The sequence below is a fragment of the Puma concolor genome, chromosome D1, assembly GCF_028749965.1.
Source record: "Puma concolor isolate L17-30 chromosome D1, mPumCon1.1.hap2, whole genome shotgun sequence".
Classification (NCBI taxonomy): domain Eukaryota; kingdom Metazoa; phylum Chordata; class Mammalia; order Carnivora; family Felidae; genus Puma; species Puma concolor.
In genome coordinates this window covers 18,072,424-18,098,965 of record NC_141676.1, presented here as the reverse complement: position 1 = coordinate 18,098,965, position 26,542 = coordinate 18,072,424, and the positions used below count along the sequence as shown (strand labels likewise).

General features: G+C 46.6%; 1 protein-coding gene and 2 long non-coding RNA genes across 11 annotated transcripts in view; 2 read left to right on the top strand and 1 right to left on the bottom strand.

Annotated features, from left to right (window-relative positions):
- Positions 1 to 731: 731 nt before the first annotated feature.
- On the top strand, positions 732 to 14,476 carry LOC147576530 (uncharacterized). The gene is made up of 3 exons (XR_015240873.1): positions 732 to 1,178; positions 11,725 to 11,800; positions 13,992 to 14,476. It is a non-coding gene; the product is annotated as an uncharacterized LOC147576530 (long non-coding RNA).
- Positions 12,454 to 15,462, bottom strand: LOC147576529 (uncharacterized). Its single transcript, XR_015240874.1, has 2 exons — positions 14,881 to 15,462; positions 12,454 to 12,758 (listed from the first exon to the last, which is right to left on the bottom strand). It is a non-coding gene; the product is annotated as an uncharacterized LOC147576529 (long non-coding RNA).
- A 79-nt stretch (positions 15,463 to 15,541) lies between these two features.
- Positions 15,542 to 26,542, top strand: part of LOC147576526 (uncharacterized) — a 126,027-nt gene continuing 115,026 nt past the window's right edge. For 6 of the 9 annotated variants that reach the window (XR_015240868.1, XR_015240866.1, XR_015240867.1 and 3 more), the window contains exons 1-2: positions 15,542 to 15,670; positions 16,940 to 17,026. Coding sequence is in view for 2 of the 9 variants with exons in the window: in XM_086677609.1 (XP_086533735.1) it covers positions 15,571 to 15,670; positions 16,940 to 16,990 (151 nt within the window). In the remaining 7 variants the exon portion in view is untranslated. The remainder of the gene's footprint in view (positions 15,671 to 16,939; positions 17,027 to 26,542) is intronic. The other 3 variants (XM_086677609.1, XM_086677608.1, XR_015240870.1) reach the window with 2 other exon arrangements.

Sequence of the window (26,542 nt, the reverse complement as noted above, 5' to 3'; positions counted from 1 at the left end):
GTGTGTGTGTGTGTGTGTGTGTGTGTGTGTGTTGGCTGTACAAGGCAGACCTCCTCTGTCTCACTAGCTCGCCCCATTGCCCAGCGGGTTGAGCAGGGAGCAGAGGGTAGCACTCAACACCAGCCGGATTCCCCGGGCTTGGCCACTGCAGCCACTTCCTGCCCTTACCACGCGCTCACCACACATCAGTTCAAAGCTGCACCAATCTTAAAACAGAGTAATTCTCAAAACAACCCTATGAGATAAACACTGTTAAGAATCCTCATTTTAGGAGCGCCGGGTGGCTCAGTCGGTTGAGCGTCTGACTTCGGCTCAGGTCACCATCTCACAGTTCGCGGGTTCGAGCCCCGGGTCGGGCTCTGTGCTGACAGCTCAGAGCCTGGAGCCTGCTTCCCATTCTGTGTCTCCCTCTCTCTCTGCTCCTGGACACCCCCCCCCCTCAAAAATAAATAAACATTAAAAAAAAAAAAAGAATCCTCATTTTATACAGGGGGAAACCGAGGTTCAAAAAGCTGAGGTGGGGGAGGGGGCGCCCGGGTGGGTCAGTTGGTTAAGCATCGACCCTCAATTTCAACTCAGGTCATGATCTCAGGGTTGCGAGAACAAGGGCCACGTCGGGCTCTGTGCTGGGCGATCTCAGGGTTGTGAGAACAAGGGCCACGTCGGGCTCTGTGCTGGGCGTCAGGCCTGCTTAAGATTCTCTCTCCCACTCCCTCTGCCCCTCCGCCCCACTCACGCACATGCTCGCACTCCCTGTCTCTCATAAATAAATAAATAAATAAATAAATAAATAAATAAAGCTCAAGATCACACAGCTGATGGGTGGCAAAGCCAGGACTCGAACTCAGGCCATCTGATGTCAGAGTCTAGGCTTATTACCCACCTATTCTACCTACGGTAAGAGAAAGCACGGGCAGAGAGTCACCTAGCTTGTGTTCTTTTCAGTGCCTCGAAATATAAGGGCCCTTAGCAAAGTGCTGGCGCATAGTAAGTGCTCAATAAATTATGATAAATTATTCTTATGAGCAGCCAGGAACCAGCTAGGCTATGGCCTGCCTGAGCCCCCAGCAAAGGCTCTGCGGGAGGCAGAAGATGCATGTTCGGGAAGAAAATTGATTTACGTCAGATGCCAAGCAGTCAGAAATAACTGGCAGCAGAGGAAAGACCAGACAGAATGTGTAAGTCTCTCTGTTTCTCTTTACTTGTCACACTATTATAGTTAAAGAGAGAAAACTTAGCAGGAAAAAGAGCATACATCTGCCTACATTTTTCTAGATTTACATTTTTTTCACTTATTGGAAAAGGAAAAAAAAAAAAAAAGACCAAATGTTAAAGACACGAAAAAAAATCAAAGGCAAGAAATATAGAGGAGGGGGGCGGGAATCAGGCTGGCAGCTATGTGAAAACCGGAAAATGCAAAAGCAAGGAGCTGGTTTTAATTATCTGACACCCCTGTGCTGGAATTGATTACTGCTGTTGGGAGGAGAAACTGGGATGAAAGAAATCTTCAGAGTGTCATCCTCAAAAGTTTGGGGGGCGGGAATTCAACACGAAGTGAGCCGGTGAGGTGGGCGGGGAGGCGGACAACGTGGGAACCCCCTGGAGAAGACAGGCTGGCAAGCAAGCATTCCTGCCTGCAGGGGTGATGTCCCTGCAGTAACACAGATTCACCTTCAGGGGGCGATCGACTCCCCACACGGGGAAGCCCGGGCTGCTGGGCGATGTGGGAGATGGGGTGATGCTAGGCTGGCCTCACAGGGAGGAGGCAGAACAGATCCGCAACCCCAAAGGCAGGAGAGTTCAGGCTGCCCCAGCAGCTCTCTCTCGGGTCAGGAGGACCTTGAGCGAGGCCGGCTGGAGTCAAAACCAGGCCGTGAAAGAGTGACGCACCAAAAGCCAAGTGGCCACTTGGGCCAGAATTTGACACACTTCAACCCAGCGACCCCAGAAGGGACTATTTGATCGTGATCCTTGCCCATGAAAATTGCTTTTCGGGGGAAATGACAGGCCCAGTAAGGAGGGAATGGCGATGATGCCCTAAATCAGAGGTCGGTAAACTTCTTTGGAAAGGGACAATTGGTAAATATTTTCGGCTTTGCAGGCTCTTGGGCTCTGTCGCAACTGTGTTGATATAGTGTGAAATTAGCCACAGACAATGGGTGAGCCAACGGACATGCCTGTGTTTCACTAAAATTTTATTTATGGACATTCAAATGTGAATTTCATTGTTAAAAGAATGGAAAGAAGAGCCACAGACTGGGAGAAAATATTCGCAAAATACGTCCGATGAAGGAACTGGTACCCAAAAAATATATAAAGAACTCTCAAAACTCAACGGTAAGAAAAACAGACAGCCCTGTTAAAAAAATGAGCATAAGATCCGTGCAAACACCTCACCAAAGAAGATGTACAGAGAGCGGGCAAGCAGACAGAAAAATAGTCAACATCCTAAGCCGTTGGGGAATTGCAAATTAAAACAACAAGAAGATACCACTGCACACCTATTAGAATGGCTAACATCCAAACCGCTGACAACACCGAATGCTGGTGAGGACAGGGAGCCACAGGGATTCCCATTCTTGGCTCGTGGGGTTGCAAAATGGTACAGCCACCTTGGAAGACGTTTTGGCGGTCTCCAACAAAACTAATCATACTTTTATCATCCAATCCAGCAGTTGTGTTCCTTGGTGTTTGCCCCATGAGTTGAAAATTTATGTCCACATAAAACCTGCGCGCGGATGTTGATAGCAGCTTTTTTCATAATCGCCAAAATTTGGAAACAACCACGATGTCCTTCAGTAGGTGAACAGATAAATCAGCCGTGGGACATCCAGACAATAGAATCTCATTCAGCTCTAAAGAGAAGCGAGCTCACAAGCCATGAAAAGAGTGGAGGAAAGTTACATGTCTGTTACTAAGTGAAAGAAGGCGTTCTGAAAGGGTTACATGCTACACAATTCCAGCTACATGACGTTCTAGGAAAGGCAAGACTATGGAGACAGTAAAAAGGTCTGCGGATGCCAGGGATTTGGGGGGAAGGAGAGAGGGACGAATAAGTGAAGGCTATGTCCACATGCAAAGGATTTGTAAGGCAGTGAAACTACTCTGTGTGATACTGTAACGGTGGATACATGCCGTTAATTTGCCCAACCCCCTGGAACCTACACCATCGAGTGAACCCTCGTGATTAACTTTAGTTAATGATAATGTGTCTATATTGGCTCATCTGTTGTAACAAATGTACCCCACTAGCGCAAGGTGATAGTCATGGGAGAACCTGGAGTGGTGGTAATTCTGTGCTTCCTGGGCAGTTTTTCTTCAAACTTAACGCAGATCCGAAGAACACAGGCTATTTAGAAACAAAGAAAAGTTGGGTTTCCTGTCATTTTCACGTGTCAAAACACATTCTTCTTCTTTGGATTGCGTCCCAATCACTTGAAAATGTTAAGACTCGCTTATAGCTTGTGGACCACATGAGGATAGGGGGCAGGGGATTTGGCCCACAGAAGGTATTTTGCCAACCTCTGCCCTCCGTGGTCATATTGGTGCAGATAAAATGCCTCTGAGAACTCGGGGAGAGTTGGAGGGCAGGGGAGGGAGCCGCTCCTTGACAGCCCATTTTACGCATGTCCCCCCTCCACCGTCACAGCCAACCCACAGGCTGGGAGTCGGTCCCCCACGTGAGGGGGTTGCAGACTCAGTGTGACCCTGGAGGCCAGAGGTAGAACAGGTGTGAGCAGGGATTCCGGAACGAGCATGCCTGGGTTTCACCTCCAGCTCTGCCATTGGCTGGCTCTGTGACCTCCCGCTGATGAGTGGATGTCCACATCTGGAGAACGGAGAGGACAGCGGTGAATGTCTCACACGGCGCATGTGTGAAGATCACACGTGGACTGTATAAGATCTCCAGTCCCGGGCACGGTTCCTGGCACATGGTCGCTGCCCAGATGGTTTTGGAAGGGAAGGAGAAAGGAAGAGGAGAAGAGACCGTGTAAGTCAGCTATTTCTACAATGTGGCGTAACAAAACTCCGTGGCTTAAAATCATAATCCTTTATTCTCATGCTCAAGGTCAGTGGGTCAGTTGCAGCCTAGCTGGGTTGGGCTGAACCCCGGGCTCCAGGCACCACCTTGTCCAGGCTGCAGGTTGGATTCCGATCCCCTTGATATGCCCTTCATGTTCCTTGGGCCAGTGGCTACTTGATGCGGGCAGTCTACTCTATGTGTCTCCCCCGCCAGAGCCCAAGTTGAAGAGTGGCGTCTACTTGGGGCACGACTTCTCATAGCATAAGAAGACGGGCCCAATGCCCGGGCACAGTTCAAGGGTGTGATCATGTCATGTCCACGAATTACCGTCATGTCCTGTCCGTTGACCGCAGCAAGTCGTGAGGCCAGGCCCATATTCATTGTCCCCGGTAGGTACTACAGAGCCAGGATCTTGTATCCCAGAGCCGATCTTGTCTCTGTCCCCTGTGGGCTCAGCGTTCCTAAGGTTCAGGGACTGTCTTTTATCTTGGACCCTGCCTAGCAGACCGGGTCTGGGAGGCCAGAGTCACACACCAAGGTGCTAGACTTCTTGTTGCGGAAGGGAAAACAGACTCAGATTTGGCCAAGCCAGCGTCCAGCTGGCTGTTCTGCACCGAGGAAGAAGGAGGACACGGCTCTCTGAAGCCAGGACAGAAAGCCACGGGCGGGGCAGAAAGGGTCAGATGAGGGAGGACAAGAGGGTCACAGCAAAGCACAGACAGGGCACCTGGAGTGGCTCCTTGCACACTGAATGTCCACCACAATGTGTCCCTCTGGGCAGCCTGCTGTCCTGCACGGCTCACGGACAGACTTTCTAATTTATTGTTCATCTAAAATAACTTACGTAGAATGTTCAGATTTCGAAAGCAACACCTAGTCTCTGGAGGAAAGTTAGAAAATGCGAGTAAGCAAAGCAGAGAGAAGGGAATTAAAACCCACTTATGATCCTACCGCTCAAAGACTCTTTATACTTGCTCAATTTCCCTCTGTCCTTTTCCCGAAGAGTGGGACTCCATCACGTTCCCATTTACAAAAATGGAATCATCCACTACATCCTGACTATAGCCTTTTCTTTCCTTCTGTGGCAACATATAATTGATTCCTTCCCTGTCACTAATCTACAATCTCCTTCTTTTTTTTTTTTTCAGTTTATTTATTTATTTTGAGAGAGAGTGTGTGTGTAAGCAGGGGAGGGACAGAGAGAGAGGGAGAGAGAGAGAATCCCAAGGCTAGTGCACAGCCTAGTGCAGAGCCTGACGCGGGGCCTGAACCCACGAACCGCCAGATCACGACCTGAGCTGAAACCAAGAGTTGGACGCTTAACCAACTGAGCCACCCAGGCATGCCTACAATCTCACTCTAAATTTTTTTTTTTTCAACGTTTATTTATTTTTGGGACAGAGAGAGACAGAGCATGAATGGGGGAGGGTCAGAGAGAGAGGGAGACACAGAATCGGAAACAGGCTCCAGGCTCTGAGCCATCAGCCCAGAGCCTGACGCGGGGCTCGAACTCATGGACCGCAAGATCGTGACCTGACTGAAGTCGGACGCCTAACTGACTGCGCCACCCAGGTGTATATGGCTCTAAATATACTCTAAATGGCTGTATAATATTCCATTGCGTGACCATACAGGAGCCTTAATTTCGCAATCCTTTACTATTGAACCTTTAGGCTGTTTCCCAACTTTCATTATTCTAAACAACTCTGATTTTTGACTAAACATTTACCCACGTCTTCGGTCACTTACCTACATTATAGTTTTAAAGATAGGGTTACCTAATTAAAGGATATGCCCCCTTTTTAAGGCTTTGATGTACAATGCTTAACTAACCCCAAGAAAAGTAGTAGTAAATTATACCTCAGGGATAGATATTTAAGGGTACCGCGGTTATCTTTATACACAGAGTCTAGAACAAAGCTTTGCACATAGCAGGAGCTTAATTAATATGCATGGATTGTCATTTGAGCACAATAAATCCGGACCCTCCCAAGCACACAATCAGCACTTCTGCTGCTACCTTGTGAGCTCTCAGACACAAAGCAAACGTTTACTCATAAAAAATGAAAGAAAGGTCAGAGATCACGAGGAGGAAGAGGGACCACGCGTCAGGGGAGTCGCTAGTTAATAACATCCTTGGTCTTTACAGAGCACTTTCACGGAAACAGAAGTGTTAATGGTCCAGTTGCGAATCTATTTATTCCAATATAAATCAGAGTCTAAATTATTTAAAACGGCCCAATGTCACTATGCCGGGCAAAACTCATGGACATAGAAGTACCGGGCTCAGAGGGTAAAGACCATGCGGTAAGGAATTGTTGCAATATCCAACCTCAGAAGAAACCTGATGGAATTAGCACTGAGGAATACATACTCCCTCTTCAAGATCCAACGTAACCAGCCTGTGGAAAGCACTTCACAAAAGTGTGGGTGCAAAGATATGATCTGAGCTCACCCTCTAAGCTTTGATTTCTTCTTCTTTTTTTTTTCCCCCTTACTTATTTATTTATTTTTTTTTACAAATCCTGAGACTAGAGGGCTTGGTTCATTTTGACAGAAAAAGATAATCATTGAAAAACAGAAGGAGGTTTGATTCAGCCTTATAATGGTGTCTGTGTTAAGCCTCACAAATGAGAGTCATATTAAACTGGATTTATACAGCCCTGACATCAAAGAAAGGAGAATGAAAGAGAAAAATGTATTAAAGCATGCAAAAATAATCTTTCTATACAGCATGACATTATGAACATAACTCCAAAAAATACCTTAAAATTAATCTGTGGATTAAAGCAATCTGAAATGCACGGGAAGAATACACGGACGAAGGGGGTGGGGGACAAACAAAATGAAACGTATTGACATTCTAAAGTCTCTTTTCATTTGACAACAAGTATTTTCAAAGAACACAAGGCTTTGTCAGTTATTAACAATTCATTTTTTACAAGCTATGTTCAATTTTGATCGTACACAATAATATGAAGAATCCTCTTTAGGATTACCTGCACAAAATTGCACAGAAAAAAAACCATAAGATCCTATGACAGTTTCAAAGCAGAATTACAAATGTGTGCACCCAAGAGCAGATAAAAATGAGGGAGAAGGGAATGATTAAGTTTTCAATTTCCCCACAAGGACTTGATGTTAATTTCAACTCACTTATGTGCTGCTTTGTAGAGGATTATTAAAGACAACAAATAACCTGATGGTTTGATGATATGAAGGCTGTGGGAAATTATTTCCCCGGAAGATTGTCGCTTAGAAGCGGGGTCAGTTCCCAGTCACTCAGAGCCTCAGTTTCTCATCTGAAAACTGACAAATGACCATGACACCCTCCCCCGTGGGATTAATGTGAGGATTTCAGTACATGATGAAATTTGAGTGCTGAGCACGCGGTAGGGATTCCCCCCCCCAAAAAAGAGTGATTTTTATTGACACAAGCATGGGAAAACTTTACTCATGAAGTGCCTGTAATAAAGATCATCAACAAGCCTAATATAATATACTTTTCTAGACTTTGTCTTTCCTTTTAATCTTTTCATGTCTACAATGCAACCAGTAATAAATTCTGTTCGATGTGTTCTAAGATGGGAGGCATCAACAAATAATAATTTTTATTGAGCATTTACTATGTGCAAGGTGCACTATATTATCTTAAGCAGTCTCCACAACAATCCTACAGAGGAAGCACTATTATTCATTATGAGTTTGACAGTGAAAAAAAAAAAATGGAAACCTAGAGAAGTTAAGCAATTTTCCAAATTACCGGAAGTGGCAAAAGGGTTAAGATTATGGGATCTGGAGCCAGTTTGCCTCAACTTCCCCATTGAGGGAAATTAGGATAGGTGGTGGGCTGTAGCCTATATGTGTATATATGGGGTGTGTGTGTGTGTGTGTGTGTGTGTGTGTGTGTGTATGTGACAGACAGAGATTGATTTTAAAGACGTGGCTCATGTGATTATGGGGGGCTGGAAAATGCAAAATTTGCAGGACTGGCTGGCAAGCTGAAAATGTAGTCAGTGCTTCAGCGTTGAGTCCAAAGGCAATCTGGAGACAGAATTCCTTCCTCTCTGGAGGACCTCAGTCTTTTCTCCTAAGTCCTTCATTTGATCAGGTAAGAAAGACGACCCACCTTTTGGAGGGTGATCAGCTTACTCGGTCTATTCAATGGTTATCATATCTAAAAAAAAAAAAAAAAAAAAAAAAAAAAAAAAAAAAAAAAGGCCTTCACAGCAACATCTAGACTGGTGTTTAACCAAGCACTTGGGCACGACAGCCAAGCCAACTTCATCTATAAAATGAAAAACCACAGTGAGAATATTACCTTCTTCATAAGGCTTTGGGAGGACTGAATGAGACAGTGCAGGCATCGAACTTGGACATGTCCTCGTGGACAGAGCCTGGCATGGAAGCAGAGTCCATGGATGTTCACTAGTGTCCTTAAGCGCCAGAGTCTTATTGGAACCGCGGTCACCTGCCTCCAGAGCTCATTGTCAACGTCTCCACCTGTTTTTTGTCCAATATGATAGCTACCAGACAGATGTGGCTACTAAGCACTTGTAATGCAGCGAGTGTGACTAAAATTCAAATTTAAAAACCAAGGCAGGGAAAATGTTTAAATATTGGAACGATCCAGATTCCAGGATACAGCGAGTGAAACACAACATGCCACCGAAGTTAACTTCACCGGTTACTTTTTTTCTTTAATGTGGCTTCTAGAAAAATTTAAATGACACAAGTGGCTTGCATTATATTTTTAATGGACATGTGCCTTCCTAGACCCTACCCGGGACAGGCCGAGCAGAACTAACACCACGCCGATGCATCTTAATTTCAGTGAGGCTGTCCAAATTCTTTCTTAAAAAATCTTAACGGTAGCACTAACCACGAAGGAAAAAAAAACAAAACAAAACAAAACTGGACTTTATTTCAGTTAAGACCTTTTGCTCATTAAGAGACACAGTTAACAGAGTAAAAAGGCGAACCACAGATTTGGAAAAGAGATTTGCAACTCATACACCTGACAAAAGAAGGTTATCATATTGTTATATATAACGGTTTATATGTATATAAATTTATATAACGAATTCCTGCAAGTCAATAAGGAAAAGGCATGCAACCCAAGAGAAAAACGTGTGGAAGATTGAACAGGCATTTTAAAAAGAGGATGTCCAGATGACCAATTAACACATGGAATGCAAATGCGAACATAATGGCTAAAATAAAAGTGACAGGAAACACCAAATGGCAAGAAAGACGCGGCACTGAAACCCTCACATGCCGCTGCTGGGATATAAATTAGTACAACCGTGTTGGAGGATTTTTTTTTCTTATCCCTGTTTTCTAATTTTCCCACTGGGAGCAAGCATGCGTCCCTCTCTGCCACCAAAAAAAAAAAAAAAGGCAGTAAAATTGATCTTTAACTTAAAAAGTCAGCATTTCAAAATATATAAAATAATGAGGCAGAGAGAAGAGGGCCCTGGGCCCTGCCACGCTGGAAGGAATTGTCAGCAGTTAATTGAGCCGCAGGGAGACTTTTGAGAGCGGGATTGCAAACACGGTGAGCTTCACAAACGACAAAACGCAGTGCCTGATCTGTTTAAAGCAGACCCCGTGGGCTCCCTGCAAACTGCGGGGCGTTCTTTGAGGCCAGGAACCGGAGGGGCCCTGCCAGGGGCTTTGGTGAAAGCAGGGGTTTCCTGGGGGGCTACTTTCGCATGAAGTCATCAAGTGATTCTCTTTGGAGAAAAACGTGTCTGTAACAAATGCCCCACAAATTGAGATCACTGAAAGCTGACATTTGCAAAGCTTTGCTCAGGCCTTTGATATCATGCTGTACCTTAAATCTAAGAGTTAAGAGTATTCTTGCCGGGCATCTGTGTTTGAAGTTCCTTGGCATGTTAAGCAGGGCATGAGGCCCCTCTGTAGCTCTTGATCGGGGGAAAAGGAGAAATGATTGTCGTTAACATAAAACTCGGGGCACCGGGCTCAGCTCTCTGTCTGCCTTCAAAGCCTGCCGCTTCCAAGCTCCTCCAGTCTGTGGTTCTGCTCTATGGTGATGTGCGAGCCTAGGGAGTTTTATCCTGGGTTCCACAGACCCCTACCATGTTTGTTGAGGGAGTTCAGGGGGTTCTTTGAACTCAGATGGGGGGAAAAAACCCAAAAAACATATTTATGGTCACTGACCTCCAACCAAAATTTTAGCACTTCAGTTTGAAAAGCAGCAACAGGGGCGCCTGGGTGGCGCAGTCGGTTGAGCGTCCGACTTCAGCCAGGTCACGATCTCGCGGTCCGTGAGTTCGAGCCCCGCGTCGGGCTCTGGGCTGATGGCTCGGAGCCTGGAGCCTGTTTCCGTTTCTGTGCCTCCCTCTCTCTCTGCCCCTCCCCCGTTCATGCTCTGTCTCTCTCTGTCCCAAAAATAAATGAACGTTGAAAAAAAATTAAAAAAAATATATATATAAAAAAAAGAAAAGCAGCAACAAATTACGGTGATATTACCAGTCCCTATTGTCATCCATAGAAATCAGGTATTTTCATATCACAGTTCCTGCATTTATTTTGAAATAAAGTCTATACTCTCGCTCATTCAAAATCAGCTATTAAACCTGCTGCTAGAATTTGCTTTGTAAGGCATTAGCCAAGAAGCATACATATTACTCTATCACAATTTCTAAAATATTTTGATAATGGTATCTCAATATAACTGTAATCTTATGTATCACCAGCCTTTCTAAGTATTATTTGGAGATGCCCGCAGGCTTCACTAGACTGCCAAAGGGATTTGCAGTGTGACAGCAAACCCCTACCAGGGTTCGGAACCCCTACCAGGACCAGAAGAGGTGGGATTGCTTAGGGCAGGGACAACCATGTCAAAGGAGCTACACAGGGCAAAGGGGCTGGGCTTTGATTCTGGCACAGGTATGGTTAGATATGGCAAGGAGAGGCTCAACCCAACCTGAGTGCCAGGCAAACGGGAGAGTCCAGAATAGCCCAGGGGGGCGCCCCTTCCTGCAGTAGCACAAGGCACAGTCAAGGGAGCCCCAGAGGGAAAGCACCCTGCCCTTTAGGGAACCTGTGGTCATTTTTTGAAGATCCGACTTTGATTTTGGTCAGACCCGGCTTAATCCTGCCTCCATCACTCACTCTGGGCAACTTGCCTAATCTATCATGAACCTCAGGGTCTCCAACTGTAAAATAGTAATAATAATACTTGCCCAAACATTCTGTTAAATAATTTATTTGTAAACATAAAGTTACGGAATGACGGGTGTTTCATTTATGAAAAATGTTAAGTGATGCCAAACAATGTTATATTATGTTTACAGGTAAAGACTTTAGGTAGTAAAACAGAAAACCATGCAGGAGAATGCTGCATCTCAAATTCAAGTTGCTAGTGCTTAGTTTGGGGAGTGGAGGGAAATAGGTTTGGGAGGCATACAGGTGAGGGGGGAAGAATCAGAAACGAATCCATATGGCACTGGTTAAGACTTGCTGAAGTTCAGCAGTGGGTTCTTTTTAGAGCTTTAAGTGATCTATAATAACCTGAAAGTACAAAAATGTCCAACTTGGTTTTGATGTGCACGTTCCCTAATGAAACCATCATCACCACCATCAAGATCATGAACGTATCCGCCATCTTGAAAGTTTCCTCGTGCCCCTGTGGAATCTCTCCATCCTGCCTCTTCCCCATTTTCCACTCCCAGGTGATCGATGATCTGGTTTCCATCTCTACTGATTAGCTGGAGTCTTCTAGACTTGTTATATCATTGGAATCAACCGGTATGTACTTTTTTCCCCCTCATTTGGATTCTTTCTCTCAGAATAATTATTTTGAGACCCACTTATGTTGCGGTTGTGTCCATACTGGATTCCTTTTTATTACTGAATAGTAGCCCATTATATGGATAGTCTGTAATTGGTAGATCCCTTCCCCCAATTTACGGTCATTTGCTTGGGGCTCTTAAACGGGCTGCGAACATTTGTGTGCAAGTCTTTTATTTTTCTTGGGTAAACCTCTAGGAATGGAATGGCTAGGTTACGTGGTAGCTGTGTGTTTGGCTTTTCCAGAAACTGCCAAAATGTTTTCCGTTTTGCGCCACTGGAAATGTACCATTTACCATTCCCACCAGAAACGAGAGTTCTAATTATTCCACGTGCTTTCCAGAACTTGGTATGATCGGCCTCTTTAATTTTAGTCAGTCCAGGATGTGTGTGGTCCTAGCTCATTGTGGGTCCTAATTTGCATTTCCCTAATGAATAAAGATATGATGCGTCTGTTCACACACTCGTCTGTCGTCCATGTGTCTTCTTTGGTGAAGTTTGCCCATTTTTAATTCAGTTACTTGTCTTGTTGAGTTGTAAGGGGTTTTGTCGTTGTTTTTGTTATGGTTGTTTTTTGTTTTAGTTTATTTTGAGAGAGAGAGAGAGAGAGAGAGAGAGAGAGAGAGGGTGTGCATGTGTGCGCACGAGCGAGAGATGGGCAGAGAGGGAGAGACAATCTCAAGCAGGTTCTGAGCTGTCAGAGCGGAGTCTGATGGGGACTCCATCCCACAAGCCACGAGCTCGTGACCTGAGCTGAAGTCAAGAGTTGGACGCTCAACCGACTGAGCCGCCCAGGCGCCCCGAGTTGTAAACTTTTAAAAATATATTTTAGGTAGAAGTCTTTTGTCAGACACATGTTCTGCAACCATTGGCTCCCAGTCTGTGGCTTGCCTTTTCATTTTCTGTGTGGTGCTTTCTGAAGAGCAAAAGACACAAATGAATCCCAATTTATTGATTTTTTCCCAGTGTTTCATAGTTTTTGTGTTGCACTCAGGAAATATTTACCAAACTCAAACACGCTAAAAATGTCTCCTGTGGTTTTCTTCTGTAAGTTTTATAGCTTTAGCCCTTATATTTAAAAATTTTTTTAAGTTTATTCATTTTTGAGAGAGAGTGTGAGTGGGGGAGGGGCAGAGAGAGAGGGAGACACAGAATCCGAAGCAGGCTCCAGGCTCTGAGCTGTCGGCACAGAGCGTGATCCGGGGCTCGAACCCACGAACCGCGAGATCATGACCTGAGCCGAAGTCGGGACACCTCACTGACTGAGCCCCCCAGGCGCCTTAGCCCTTATATTTTGATCTATGATTAATTTTGTTTTATGGTTGAGATAAGGGCCAATGTTCTTTTCTCTCTTTCTTCTTCTTTTTGCATATGGCTGTCTAATTGTCCCAACATCTTCTGTTAAACATTTACCCTCTCCCTTTGAAATGCGTTGTAATATTCATCAATTTACTAAGTCTATGTGAGTCTATTTCTAGGTACACTATTCTTCCCACTCATATATTTGCATATATTTATGAAAACACCACACTGTCTTGTTTAGCACAGCACTGTAACATAGTCTATAATGTCACAGTCTTATGCTTGTTTTATATATGATGTTCAGGGTTTTTAGTTGTACTTTGAGGGAGAATGAGGGGAAAGTATATCTACTCCATCTTCTTGGAAGTCCTGATGCATTTTTAAAAGCTGGCCTCTGGTTCCACTTTCACACACACACACACACACACACACACCCCAAAAAATCAAAAACAAAAACAAAAACCCAAAACATAATAAAACAAACAAAAACAAAACAAAACAACAACACATTTCCCTATGGAACAAGGGCAGCATCCCAGGGTCCGTCAAAAGAAATGGAAAGCACGTTTGCAGTAGGAGACAGGAGGATCAGCAAGGTTTAGACTATCCCAAATCTGCCTGCTGAGACGTTATACCAGGGGCCAAAAGCTACCTCTGTTTGCTAGAAGTGCAAGATAGCTAGAAAAGAACACTGGTGCTACAGACATATTTGGGATCTAAATGTCTAAAATCTGCTTGTTCTTCTCTGCCTTCCCCCCAACTCCAACAACCATGCAGGTCTCCACTGCTCACAAACCTTGCGGAGACTTGATTCCCTTCCTTCAATGATTTCACCTCCTCTTCCTAGGCAGAATACACCCAGTGGAAGGAAGTACCTCAACTCCCAGAACCAAATTTCCACTACCAATGGTTGTTGTGGCCACTTGGTGAATTAAAAAGAATCACCCTTTCCTCGGAGCTCTTCACTGTCAACTGCCCCAAAACAGTCCTGGTTAGGATGACACTACAGTCAATACTGCCCCGTGGATTTGTGAAATGAACAACCTGCTCAACAGCACAGATCCAGTGACTCTACCTGTGCCCACCCCCTCCCCACCCTCACCCCCCACCTTCTTTCCCAGGGTTACTACCCGAGATCGGTCCCTCCACCTGTGTTCTGCACACCCCTCTCCTCCCATCCTGTCGTCTTTGCCCTCATAAACTATTCTTGGGTGTGTGTCCATTTGGTCATGGGCTGACCAACGTTAAAAATCTCTGGCTCCTCTTCATCAATGTTTGAACAAACAGGTTTCTCCAATCTTTTAAAATAAAATTAGCATCCTCTTTCCAGCATCCTTCTCATTTCCTGGAGGGCAACTTCTTGGAAGATTGGTCTATGCTTATTTGTCTCCATTTCCTCATTATCACCCTCACCTGCTCAACTCACTCCTACCATTTAAGAAACCTGCTTTCGCTAACAGTGATACCTGTTTAGGGATGGCATTCCTTAGTCTTTGCCTCACTAATTTCTCAAGAAAACTGACCCAGTTTACAACCCTCCCCACAAGTGCTCTTCCCTTGCCTTCCGCAAGGCCACAGTCTCCTGGGTTTTCTCCTAAGGCTACCTGCTCCTCTTCTGCCTCTCCAAGTAGAGGAGCTTTGGGGGGCTGTCCTGAGTCTTTCCCAAATGGTATTCTCTCCACCAGGCAACCCCCTCCATGCTCCATTCTCACCCCCCCCCCCCTCCATGCACGAACCTAGGACACAGACTTTCAGCTGAGGCTTTCATTTGGAGATCCAAACAGGCACCTCCCACGATCTGCTGAGCTTCTCCACGAGACTGTCCCACAGGCTCAACAGGTCTAAAACCACACTATTTCCCCAAATCTGCTTCTCCCGTGTTCCCTTCCATTATGTGGTTCCCTACCATTCACCTAGCTGTCAGCCCAGAAGCCTGGGAATCACCCAACTCCGCATATTCCACACACCCAACCCACCACCTTCCAAGTGTCTCTCTATCCCTCCCTCCTCTGGGCACCATGCCCAGGCCCTAACCCAAGTAACCAACGTCGAACAAGCCTCCGAAGATGCGGAAGACCAGCTGCGCCCAGGTACTAAGTGCTTCGTACTCCAGAGGCCTCCGCTTCGGTGTCCATCACTAGCTTTGGATGGAAAAGCGCCAGGTCGGTCCTGTTTACTGGCTCCTGGCGCATCCACAGTGCCTGGCACCAGTGAGGTCGGTAAATACGCGTTAGAACAAGAGAAAGACAACCAGAGAGAGGGTTCACCCACTCTGCGGGGCCGCGGGAGCGCGTAGCCTGACAGGTGTGAGCCCCATCCGCCACACACAACATGGCGGCGACATACACCTGCGTCCCACTTCCGCTTCCGCTGCCGAGACACGTCACTTCCTCCCCGGTTGCCCTGGAGCCCTGTGGAAGCTAAGAATGCGAGGGGTCTCTGCTCCTTTCCCCTTCCGGATTTTTGCTTCAGCTGCGGCGCAGTCTGACCGAGCAGCTTCGAGGGTCTTCCTCCGGCGGCTTGTTGGTGAGAGGGGGACCGCAGGGACGGCCTTGTGGGTGCGGGAGGGTTGTCTGGGGGGCGAGGAGGGACGGAGCCGGGGAGGTGGCTGGGAGGCAGGTCAAGAAAGTGTATGTGGCAAACCCATCCCCGAACCCTTTATTATTGGAAGTGGCAGATGCAATACAGGGGCAGAGACGATGCTTAGCAGCTAGGACTTCATCGCGGTAAAATGTGTGTGGGGGGGGGGGGGGGAGGGCCTCAACGGCCTGGAAACAGTTTTCTTCTCCTTTAAGGCTTATTTATTAAATGGGCCCAGCCACCAGCTACACCTGCTGTCTGGTAACCTGTCCTCCTGTTTCCGAGGTCATGTCCAGCATGGGAAGGATACTTAATTGGTCTTCATCGGTGGCAGGCACCATTCTTCACACTTCTCACCCTTTATTGAAATGGCAGTGAAAACCCACCTGCGGAAAGCACTGTTAAGGGACCGAAAAGGTTACAGGAGACCAGAGCTATTGACTTTTATTATTATTTTTAAAATTTTTTTTAACATTTATTTATTTTTGAGACAGAGAGCCAGAGCATGAGCGGGGGAAGAGCAGAGAGAGAGGGAGACAGAATTTGAAGCAGGCTCCAGGCTCCGAGCTGTCAGCACAGAGCCCGATGCCGAGCTCGAACTCACAAACGGGGAGATCATGACCTGAGCCAAAGTCGGACGCTCAACCGACTGAGCCACCCAGGCGCCCCTGACTTTTGTTTTTAAAATGAAGATCTCTTTGGGGCGCCTGGGTGGCTCAGTCGGTTAAGCGCCCGACTTCGGCTCAGGTCGTGATCTCACGGTTCCTGAGTTCCAGCCCAGGGTCGGACTCTGTGCTGACAGCTCAGAGCCTGGGGCCTGCTTCGGATTCTGTGCCTCCCTCTCTTTCTGCCCCTTGTCCGCTCACACTCTGTCTCTCAAAAATAAATAAACGTTGAAAAAAAATTAAAATAAAATAAAATGAAGATCTCTTTTACTTGAAGAAACTGAAGGATCTTGGCATCCTAGGATGTGCTGTGAGCTGGAAAACAGTAGAATTTTTGCCAGGGACTGGAAGAAAGATGGTCACCAAATAAGTATTCCCTGACTTGCAGACCGAGTGAGCACAGCCAGGATCTTCTTCAGCAGCCGCCTTGGCATTGGAACAGGCTGCGGTTCGCCACTCTTCAACCCAGTCCTCCTCTCTCCACATTCAGTTTTGCTTCGTTGCTTAGGCGGTTTCTGGCCTGATCGGTTTTGGGTTTTGTTTTTGGCAGGTGCAGTGGAATCCCCCAGGGAGCTGAGCAGTTCGTGGAATCTTCTTACCGGTACAGCTTTCACTGTTGCTTGTGTTACAGTGTGAGGTAAAGGCGAGAAGACATGTCTCGAGCGCGCTGCTTACCTGCAACTTGACTCCTGAAGGTCAAGAGAGGCAGGTTTGCCCAGTTGTTGTGCGCAGCATAGGGAGGACGTTTCATCTGACAACAGGAATGTAGCTTTTATGCTAATAAAATGCTTTTAAAATTAGGGCGTGGTTTTTAGTAATTAGCATAGAATTTTAGTGATCTGTTGGTTTATAACCAACAGGCTACTTAGGTACCCCCCTGAGTCATTTATCCAAATGGATGTTCTGCTAAATTGTATTTGTGGGCATTGATCAGAGCTAATGGGAGAAAGAGATTAAGATGAAAATCATGGGATTAAATTTTTAATTAGTTGGCCCCCCCGAACAGTTGTTCGGGGCGACACAGTGGCTGACTGGCGACGTGTGCCCACCCAGGAAGGATGTGGCCCTACACCCAACCTTCTGAACGTAAGAGTGTTTTACAAAAGACTGAATATTTTGTTCAGTTATCTTCCTCTTTATTCCTGCTTAGCAAGGAATTGAAAAGGAAGGCCATGTGTGGGATCTCACGGTCCTTTGTCCAGTGATAGATAGATATATATATATATATATATATAGAGAGAGAGAGAGAGAGAGAGAGAGAATGGGATGAGGGCTTCAGTCAGCTCATTAATAAATATCTCAAACTTCTGCCAAGTTTGGGCCGGCCTTCGGGCCTTTGCACTAGTCATTCCCTTCGCCTGGAACCCTCAGGTGTTTGCAGGGCTGGATCGCCCTTGTCTACATCCAAGCTTAAAAGTTACCTCCTCAGGAAGGTCCTGCCTTCACCACCCGGACAACGGTAACCTCCCATCACTCCCGTTCACACCATCCTGATTTGCTTTCATCACAACACTCCTCATTATTGCTGTTTTCTTGTATCTTTGTTTGCTGATTGTCTCCCTCTACTAATACGTGAATTCCGTGAAAGCAAAGCTCTTGTCTTTGTTGTGTGTAATTGTATCCCCAGAGCCGCGTTCGTCTCCAATGCCTGAATGAATGCGTGAATGAATGGATTCTGTCCATTACCCTCTCATCTCAGATGCACGGAGGCAGGAAGACTGGGAAGGGTCAGGGGACTAAACAGCACATAGAAGAGACCCTAAGACATGAGACACGGGCAGGGACACAGGACGGAGAGAGGCCGGAGAAAATGGGTGGGGTGGGAAGCAAGGGGACCGGAAACGATGTCGCGCAAATCTACAGACACATTCTAGAAATCCCAACACTTGCACAAGCGCGCACACACACTCACACACACAGTCCGGCCTGAAAGAATAGTGGCTCTCAATGTTTGCTCTGTACCTGACTCTCACAGAACACTCTTCCGGGTAGAGGTGCTCAGGCTTCAGCGTCAGCAGCGTGTGATTCGGAACTCTCGGTGGAGCCCCCGTGTCTGCTGCTGCGTAATCCTCATAAGCCGGTCTCAGTCTTGGTCAGGACAGTAAGGGTGCGGTAAATGCTAGCAGCTTGGAGGAGGCAGCGTGGCCTCCTGTGGCGGTTCTGTGAACCTCACTCCACGGGCTGAGCCTGAGCCCCGGCATTCTACCACTATAAGGTGGAAGCCTTCCTCGGACTCCAGTATAACTTGGAGACTCCCACTTACCTGAAGTCGGGCACGTGGGGTCCCCTCCTCCCTGAGGAGCGAGGGGCCCCTTTTGTACCTTGAAACCTTGCACCTGAGGCCTACATCCCGGTATGGCAGCTCTACTGACATGCCATATTTTGTCTGAAAAAGCACTGTGCCATATTATGCTGCCGAATGTTTATCTTGCTAACCAGCGAAACTGCCAGGAGCAAATTCCGCTGCTGTGAGACTGAGCCGAGGTGGCTCAGACCCTATTCCCTTACTGTAGGTTGAATTTGAGGGGATGGAGGGGGCAGGAGAGAAAGTGGCTGTACCCTGGGTGCTCAGGTTTAAAAAAGATGGGCAGAAACGGGGCCCAGACTTTAATCCTTCCATAAATCTTTCTCACCCCCAGGTGGTCGGTAGAATTCTTGGGACTGGCCTTCTCTCTTCATGCACCCCTCGAGGGGTCAGACCTTTTGTGAATCCTTTTCCCCTTTGACTTTTTTTTTTTTTTTTTTTGGCTGAAACGCAAGCTTAATGAGATGCATCCAGGGTCCCGCGCCGCATGTAGATTTCGTGTCTCCTTAGCCTCCTCTAGTCTGTGACCGCTCCTCGTTATTTCCTCGTCTTGCACGACCTTGACACTTCTGAAGAGTTCCCGCCAGTTGTTTTGTAGACTGTCCTTTGATTTGGATTTGTCTGATGTTTCCTCACGATTAGCCTAAGGTTTTGAAGTTTCTGCAAGAAAACCACCGAAGTGATATGTCCTCCTCAGGGTACCATGTCAGGTGCCGTGTGTAATGCGGATGCGTTTTATTTCTGGTGAGGTTAATCTTGATCACTTGCTTAGAGGTGGTGTCTCTCAGGCTTCTCACTCTGGAGAATTCCAGTTGTAGTTCATATACTTTGGCGGGTGGCGGGTGGCGGGGGGGGAGATGCTGTAAGATTCCCTTGACGTTGTTCGTAACCAGATTTTCCTTCTGTGTGTATGTCGGCACGGAGGTGGGGCCAGGCAGTGTGTTTTGTTCGGTGTATGTCCCAAGAACAGATCGGAGCTTGCCACGATTATGCGGCATGAAATCGGAGCCGAAGAAATCGTTGCCCCTATAAGAAAGCGGTGTGGCTACATCCTGATATACACGAAGGAAGATGTGATATGGCGTATTTCTGTTGTGTATGGGAATGTGCGTGTGGTGTTGATTAAATGGAGTCCTTTTCGCCCCCGAGTTCATTCAGCAAATGTGCATTAATAAAGGCTCACATTTGTCAAGTGTCTCCCGTTTGCCAGGCGCTGTACTAGGCTGAGCATCCGTTCCCTTGGTTCATACTCACAACATTTTAATAGATGTTATTACCGAGCTTACAGGAAAGGAGACAGAGGCTTAAGGAAATGACTTGCTCAAAGGCAAGTGGCAGAACTGGGACTTGAGCCCAGGCCTGTCTAACTCAGAAGCGTGTGCCATTTCCATAGCACCAAACTTGCCCTCCCTACAATGCGCCGGGCACCGCGATCGGTGCCGAGGGTACAGAGTGTCAGATACAAGTTTGAGAAGAGCTCCTCCTGTTGCATGGGGGGGCCTTTGGGAGAGGCTCGCTCGAAGGCCTGGGGACGAATCTTTGCTCACGGAAGTCGTCCGTTCGTGCTGAGCGGCAGCGCCTCTGCCTTGAGAGTCGCCAAGCCTTTTCGCCGGGTCTTTACTGAGACCTTCGGCTACAAGTAGTTAACCAGAGAAGGGAACTGAGGCTGGTGGCCGGCTTGCTCTGCGTGTTGCCGGCCATTGTGTCACCTCAGCCACTGTATTATCTCCACTGAGCTCATGAGAAAACCAAGGCTCAAAGGGGCTACACAGGATGCCAGTGTCTCCAGCTAGTAAGTAGCTAGCCCGGAGTTGGATCCCGGATCCGACTGATTCTAAAGCATATGCTTGGTCTCCAGTACCCTTTGATGTTCCAGGGAGTGCAGATTCGGGCATCCTCACCGATGATGGCACTTTGCGCCTGCTGTCTTCTCATCTGTAGAAAGGATGATCATGTTTATGTCATGCCTGATGGATGCTCACAGCAGTTCATTTGTAGCAAGTGTCAGGGTTTTGTTTTTTGGGTTTTTTTTTTGTTTTTTGGTTTTTTTTGGTTTTGGGGTTTTTTTTTTGTTTTTGTTTTTGTTTTTTGTTTTGCCTCAAACCAAAAGATCTTTGCACAGCTTTTGCTTTTTTTAACCGCCTCCTCCCACCGTCAATCCATGTCAACAGAAGGAAATTGGAAAGTGACGATTCTGAATCATTTGCGACCTCTAAAAACGCTACCGTAGAAACAAGCGTGCTTCCCTAAGAGATACGGCATATGGCAAGTCAAGTCTCCCGTTCCCTGGCTTTTGATGAGAGAGTTCGGTTCCTTCTGGAGTCAATGCTTAACAAATGGCATTTGATGCTGCTGCTAATAGTCCGTGGCCGTCATGTCATAGGGCATTCGCCGAACTGCCCGGTGAAGGAGGCGACGGAAAAGGTCTGTCATTCTCTCCGGCCTCTTCCATTTTGCCACCTCCCTGGCTCTGGACCATTGTTCTTTCTGTTCCTTGTTGGTTTTGAAAATATAAAAGCAAAGCAAAGCTGCCCTCAGTGCCTAAAAAGAAAAGGAAGACTGATACTCTGGTTTATTACAATTACTCCATTTTGTCCCCGCTCTATGTGACTGAGGCTCATTGATCGTCTTGACTCTGCTACTGTTGTTTTAGAGGTAGTGAGAAGCACCAGAAAAGGAGACTAGCAGTGGCTGTGAAGAAGAGTGGGTAGAAGGAATTGGAAGATGTTCTCGTTTATCCCATCTTAGTTTGGACGGCCCCAGAAACCTGAGGCAAGGTTTCGAGTGTAAGTAATGCTCTTGGGAGGTACTGGAACCAGCAGTAGGGAATTAGGGAGAATGAGCTGGGATGGGGAAAAGGCCAACAAAGGGTGTTATCAAGCTGGCGGGTACTATGGGAGACTGGAGCTTAAAAATCCCACTGGTGAAGCCTAGCAAACCGTGGTGTAAAAGCACACGTCAGAATTATCCAGTGTTCCCCCGCTCCACTCAGAGGAGGGAGCTGGGGCGTTTATTCACCAACTTCGCTTTGTCAGGGATCGAGGGCGGCTCCCATGAGCTGTGCTGGGCACACCAAGTGGTTTCTGCAGCTTGGGAGGAAGCTCTCAGGCAAAGAGAGCTGCAGACGATGACCACTGGAGGTCAGCCCGTGTGCCCTGATGTGGTAAGACCAGAGTGGGAAGGCTGGGTCAATGGCATCTCTAACATCCCCCTAAAACAAAACAGAACAAAATACCCACTGCTCCCCGAGTGTCCCCCATATCATTAAGTAGCACCACCATTTACCCAGTTTCCCATGCCCAAGACCTTGGATTTTTCCTTGACTCTTTCTTTCTTTCTTTCTTTCTTTCTTTCTTTCTTTCTTTCTTTCTTTCTTTCTTTCTTTCTTTCTTTCTTTTTCCCTTCCTTCCTTCCTTCCTTCCTTCCTTCCTTCCTTCCTTCCCCCTTTCCTTTCCTTTCCTTTCCTTTCCTTTCCCTCCCCTCTCTTCCGCCCTCCCTTCTTCCCCTTCCTTCCTTCCTTCCTTCCTTCCTTCCTTCCTTCCTTCCTTCCTTCCTTCCTCTCTCTCTCCTTTCTCCCTCTCTCTCTCTCTCTTTCTTTCTCTCTCTCTCTTTTCTCCCTTCCTTCCTTTCTCCATTTCTCTCTCTCCCTCACTTCACATTCAGTCTATCTCCAAATCTTCCAAACCCCTTTTTCAAAATATGTCTTGAATCTTACTACTTCTCATCTTCACCATCCCCTCTCAATAGATTCCTGCAGTAACGTCCTGGCCCAAATTCTTGTTTATGTTCTTACCCCCCACGTGGTAGCCAGAATACTCTTTTTAGACCTAAATCACATCATGTTACTCCCCATTTCAAGACATCTAGTGATCTCTTATTCCTAGAATAAACTCTGAAGTCCTCACCATATCCTAAAAGGCCCTGGGCGATCTGGCTCCCGGTTACATCCCTGACTTCAGTTTCTACCCACTCTCTTCCTTGTTCACGGTGCTCCCGCTGGATTGGTGTTCTTGCTGCACTCCTGCCTCAGGGCCTTTGCACTTGTTCTTTCAACATAGAACGCTACTGTAGATATTCATGGCACTCGATCCGTTTATTCAGGGTTTTGCTCAAATATCACTTCTTTAGGGAGGACTTCTTGGAATCCTCAGCCTAGAAAAGAGCCTTTGTCACCCTCTTCCCTGAGTCTGTTCTACTTATTTTTTCCACAGCAGTGATTGATTGTAGTTTATGTTTTTATTTGTTGCACTAGAATGTACATGCCCTCGGGGGGAGGACTTTGATTCACTGTGTTACCCCTAGCTTCTAGAATAGCACTGACACATAGTCGGTATCCAATAACTATCTGTTGAATGAATGGATTAATAACTGTTTAACAGTCCTGCTGCGAGCAGCCATCAGTCAAGAACTTTCAGGACAGACGGCAGAAATTGCAAACTTCAGCTCGATACCTGCCTGGCTGCATCTTTCCCCAGAGCTGCCTCTCAGGAGGAACACATGCTCTTAGCAGAATCTGTTGGGGGTCCTGGGCTACTTCCCGTATGTCCTTTCTTGACATCCGTTGCAAATTTCAACTTACTCATTTTTCTTTTTGTTTGCCTTTCTGAGAATAGGGGGGAGATCCAGGTAATCGATGTGCTCCAAGTCACGTGTAATGAGGGGGACCAAGCGTCGTCTTATTTTTTTTTTTTTTTTAATTTTTTTTTCAACGTTTATTTATTTTTGGGACAGAGAGAGACAGAGCATGAACGGGGGAGGGGCAGAGAGAGAGGGAGACACAGAATCGGAAACAGGCTCCAGGCTCTGAGCCATCAGCCCAGAGCCTGACGCGGGGCTCGAACTCACGGACCGCGAGATCGTGACCTGGCTGAAGTCGGCCGCTTAACTGACTGCGCCACCCAGGCGCCCCTGTCTTATTTTTTAATAAGCTGGAATGTGAGGTTGGTCACTTCCCCTACTGCCAGGCACACAGTAGGTGCATACTGCATGCTGAGCGAACCGACAGTGTCATCTTTTGGACGTTACTGGGTTTTCTTTGTGTGTCAGTTGTTCTGCTAAAGGCGTTGCACCCCGTGGCCCACACTGCGAAAGACAACAGGCAATGAGGGGGTTTTCTCCATTACTCTCCCTTCCCAACCCAGACGACCCTTAGCCTTATGCACTCCTGTCCCTTCTCATACATGCCATCGCATGATCCTAAAAATAGCCAGGCGCGTCAGCTCTGTCTTCTGCGCGGTTTAAGACTATTTAATTTATTCCACTACGAAAGTAACGCAGGCTGATTTTAGCAAATGTACAAACTACAGAAAAGTAAAAGAGAAGAAGAAGAAAGCCACATGGCTCCACCACCTGGAGAGAACGCTGTTGATATGTTGGTGTATTTATTTCCAGTGTTCTCTGGGTACATTTTTACATCATTTTAATATACAATTTTAAATCTCTTTTTACTTAGCATCGTAAGTAAATATTCCTAATATAAAGTTAGTATTCTTAATATCCAACACTCTGTGTCTTTTTTAATAGTTGTGTCGTAGTACCTACATCTCCCTGTTGTAGATCTCTTCACTTGTTTTCCTTTTTCCAAAATTTCACATGATGCCGGGATAAACATCCTTTTGCCTGTATCTTTACGGGCACTGCTGGGTATTTCTTTAGAGTAGAGTCCCGGAAATGGAATAACTAGTTCTAAAAGATACACTTTGTGAGATTTCATTTTGATTTCTAAAACTGTTCAGATGTGACTTCCATAAAAGAGCTCTAGGAAAGCAGATTGCCTCGAAGAATTTACTTCCAGTCTCGAAACGTTTCAGACCCAGAGTGTTTTAGCATTCAGTTTAAATGAGCACAGAAATCTGCTGTAGCCTGTCTCCACTTCAGGCCTCTCTCCTCCCTCATAAAATGCAGCAATGGCATTATAAAAATCCTTCTTTGGTAAACAACGTCTTTTTGTGTTCTTGAGGATTAAATCTTTCTGGCAGGTGTCGGGTTTATGCCTACAATTATGTGTAGTATTTTTGCTTTGCATGCCTATTTATGACGTCTTAAGGCTTTAGTTATGCTTTCTGTTTTCTTCGTTGCCAAAAGGAAGTCCAGATTTCATGGCAGTGAAACCTGCATTTACACATCCAAGACCTGCCTGAATGCCCAGAACTGGATGTCCGCAGGCACTGCTCTTAGAAACACTGTATGGCTAAGGAGTTCTGTTTCTGAGGCTGGGCCAGCCTGGAAAGGGCCTTGCCAAATTTGGACAATTTATAAATGGAGGGAGACCATGGCATTCATAGGTACGAGGGGTCGGGCACGATATAATATCATGATATCCGGGAGAGTCAAGGTTGTTGGACCGTTGGCAAAGTTACGGTGCACTCATCCTGCATAATGTCATGTACGCAACATTATTAAAAAGAATGAGCCCGACATCTCTCTGTCGTCATGAAGAGTTGTCCATGCTATTTTGTTAATTCTAAATAGCAAGCTGTACAGAAACACGTATGGTTTGATGCCACATTTGTGAAAAAGGCAAAAATTGTCTTTAATATCTACACGAACCAAAAAACATACGTGTAAGGACACACACTCGACCGTCGACAACTCTGGCTCAGTCGGGAACACGGAACTGAGTTGGGGAAGAATGAAGAAAACTTCCCTTTTACAACTCTGTCGGGCAACATGTTACAATGAGCATGTGCTACTTTTATAACTTTAAAAAAGGGAGGAAAGCCAATAAATGAGAGTACTGGAGACGGGACTAGAATGAGGAATGAGGCGGAGGAACTAGTCTATGGGGGTGAGGGGAGGGACCCTGTGCAGGGCTGGGGTCTCTTTCTAGGCAAGGCTGGCGCCTGCTCCTTAGGAAAGCCCAACTTTGTAGAAGAGTAGGGCCGGGCAGGCACGTCCCTCCCCTGGCAGCTGTTAGGAAAACCTCATGTGTTGGTTCCCCTGCGGTATCACACACTAGGAAAGGCTTCTGGAAAAAAAAAAAAAAAAAAAAAACAATTAGAACGCTCCCAATGGAGTCAGGAGTTGCTATCCTTCCTCTGAGGGCTTGAGAGAGGCCGATCAAGAGGGGAGAGAAGAACCTCCTTTAAAAGCCCCAGAATGGACAAGCTGGATTGGCCCTTCCTGGCCATCTGCGAGGCCGGCCCCGGGCCCGTTGCCCTTCTTCCCCGGGGAGCGAGGGCTGAGGTGTGTGTGTCATTGCAGAGCGATGGCGCAGAAGCTCCCTGGCTTTCAAATGTGATTTGTTTTATATCCTATTTGTGAATTAGGGTGTGTTTACAGTGAAGGGATGATTTAGACGGTGACAGGTCTGCTGGAAATATAAAGGGATAATTGAATCTCAGAGTCTATTAAAGGCTGTTGTCTTACATCTTGTGGGATGACATTTTATTACAGGGGCCCGCTTGGCTCTTGTATTCAGTTTCCTCTCTTCCCTTCCTCCTTTTCTTCATTATCTTTCAAAAATTAGATTTTCCCTTGCCCCATCAGAAGTCGCAAAAAAAAAAAACCCGCCTCCACGGAGAGTCAGGATGTCTGAGAGGAGTCCCCGGGGGAGGTGGCATTGCGCTGGCCTCTCACCGCGAAGCCAAGCCTCAGTTTCCTCATCTGTCACGTGTGACGGTGTTTGCTTCTTAGTTGTTAGGACGCACGGGGCCCCTTCGCATAGTGCCTGGCATTTGAGGTGAGTGCCCGCCAGCTGTATTTTTTTTGAAACTTTATTTTTTTTTAAGTTTATTTATTTTGAGAGAGAGAGAGAGAGAGAGGGAGAGAGCGGAAGGGGGCAGAAAGGGAGAGAGAGAATCCCAAGCTGTCAGGGCAGAACCCGTTTCGGGACTTGAACTCTCGAAC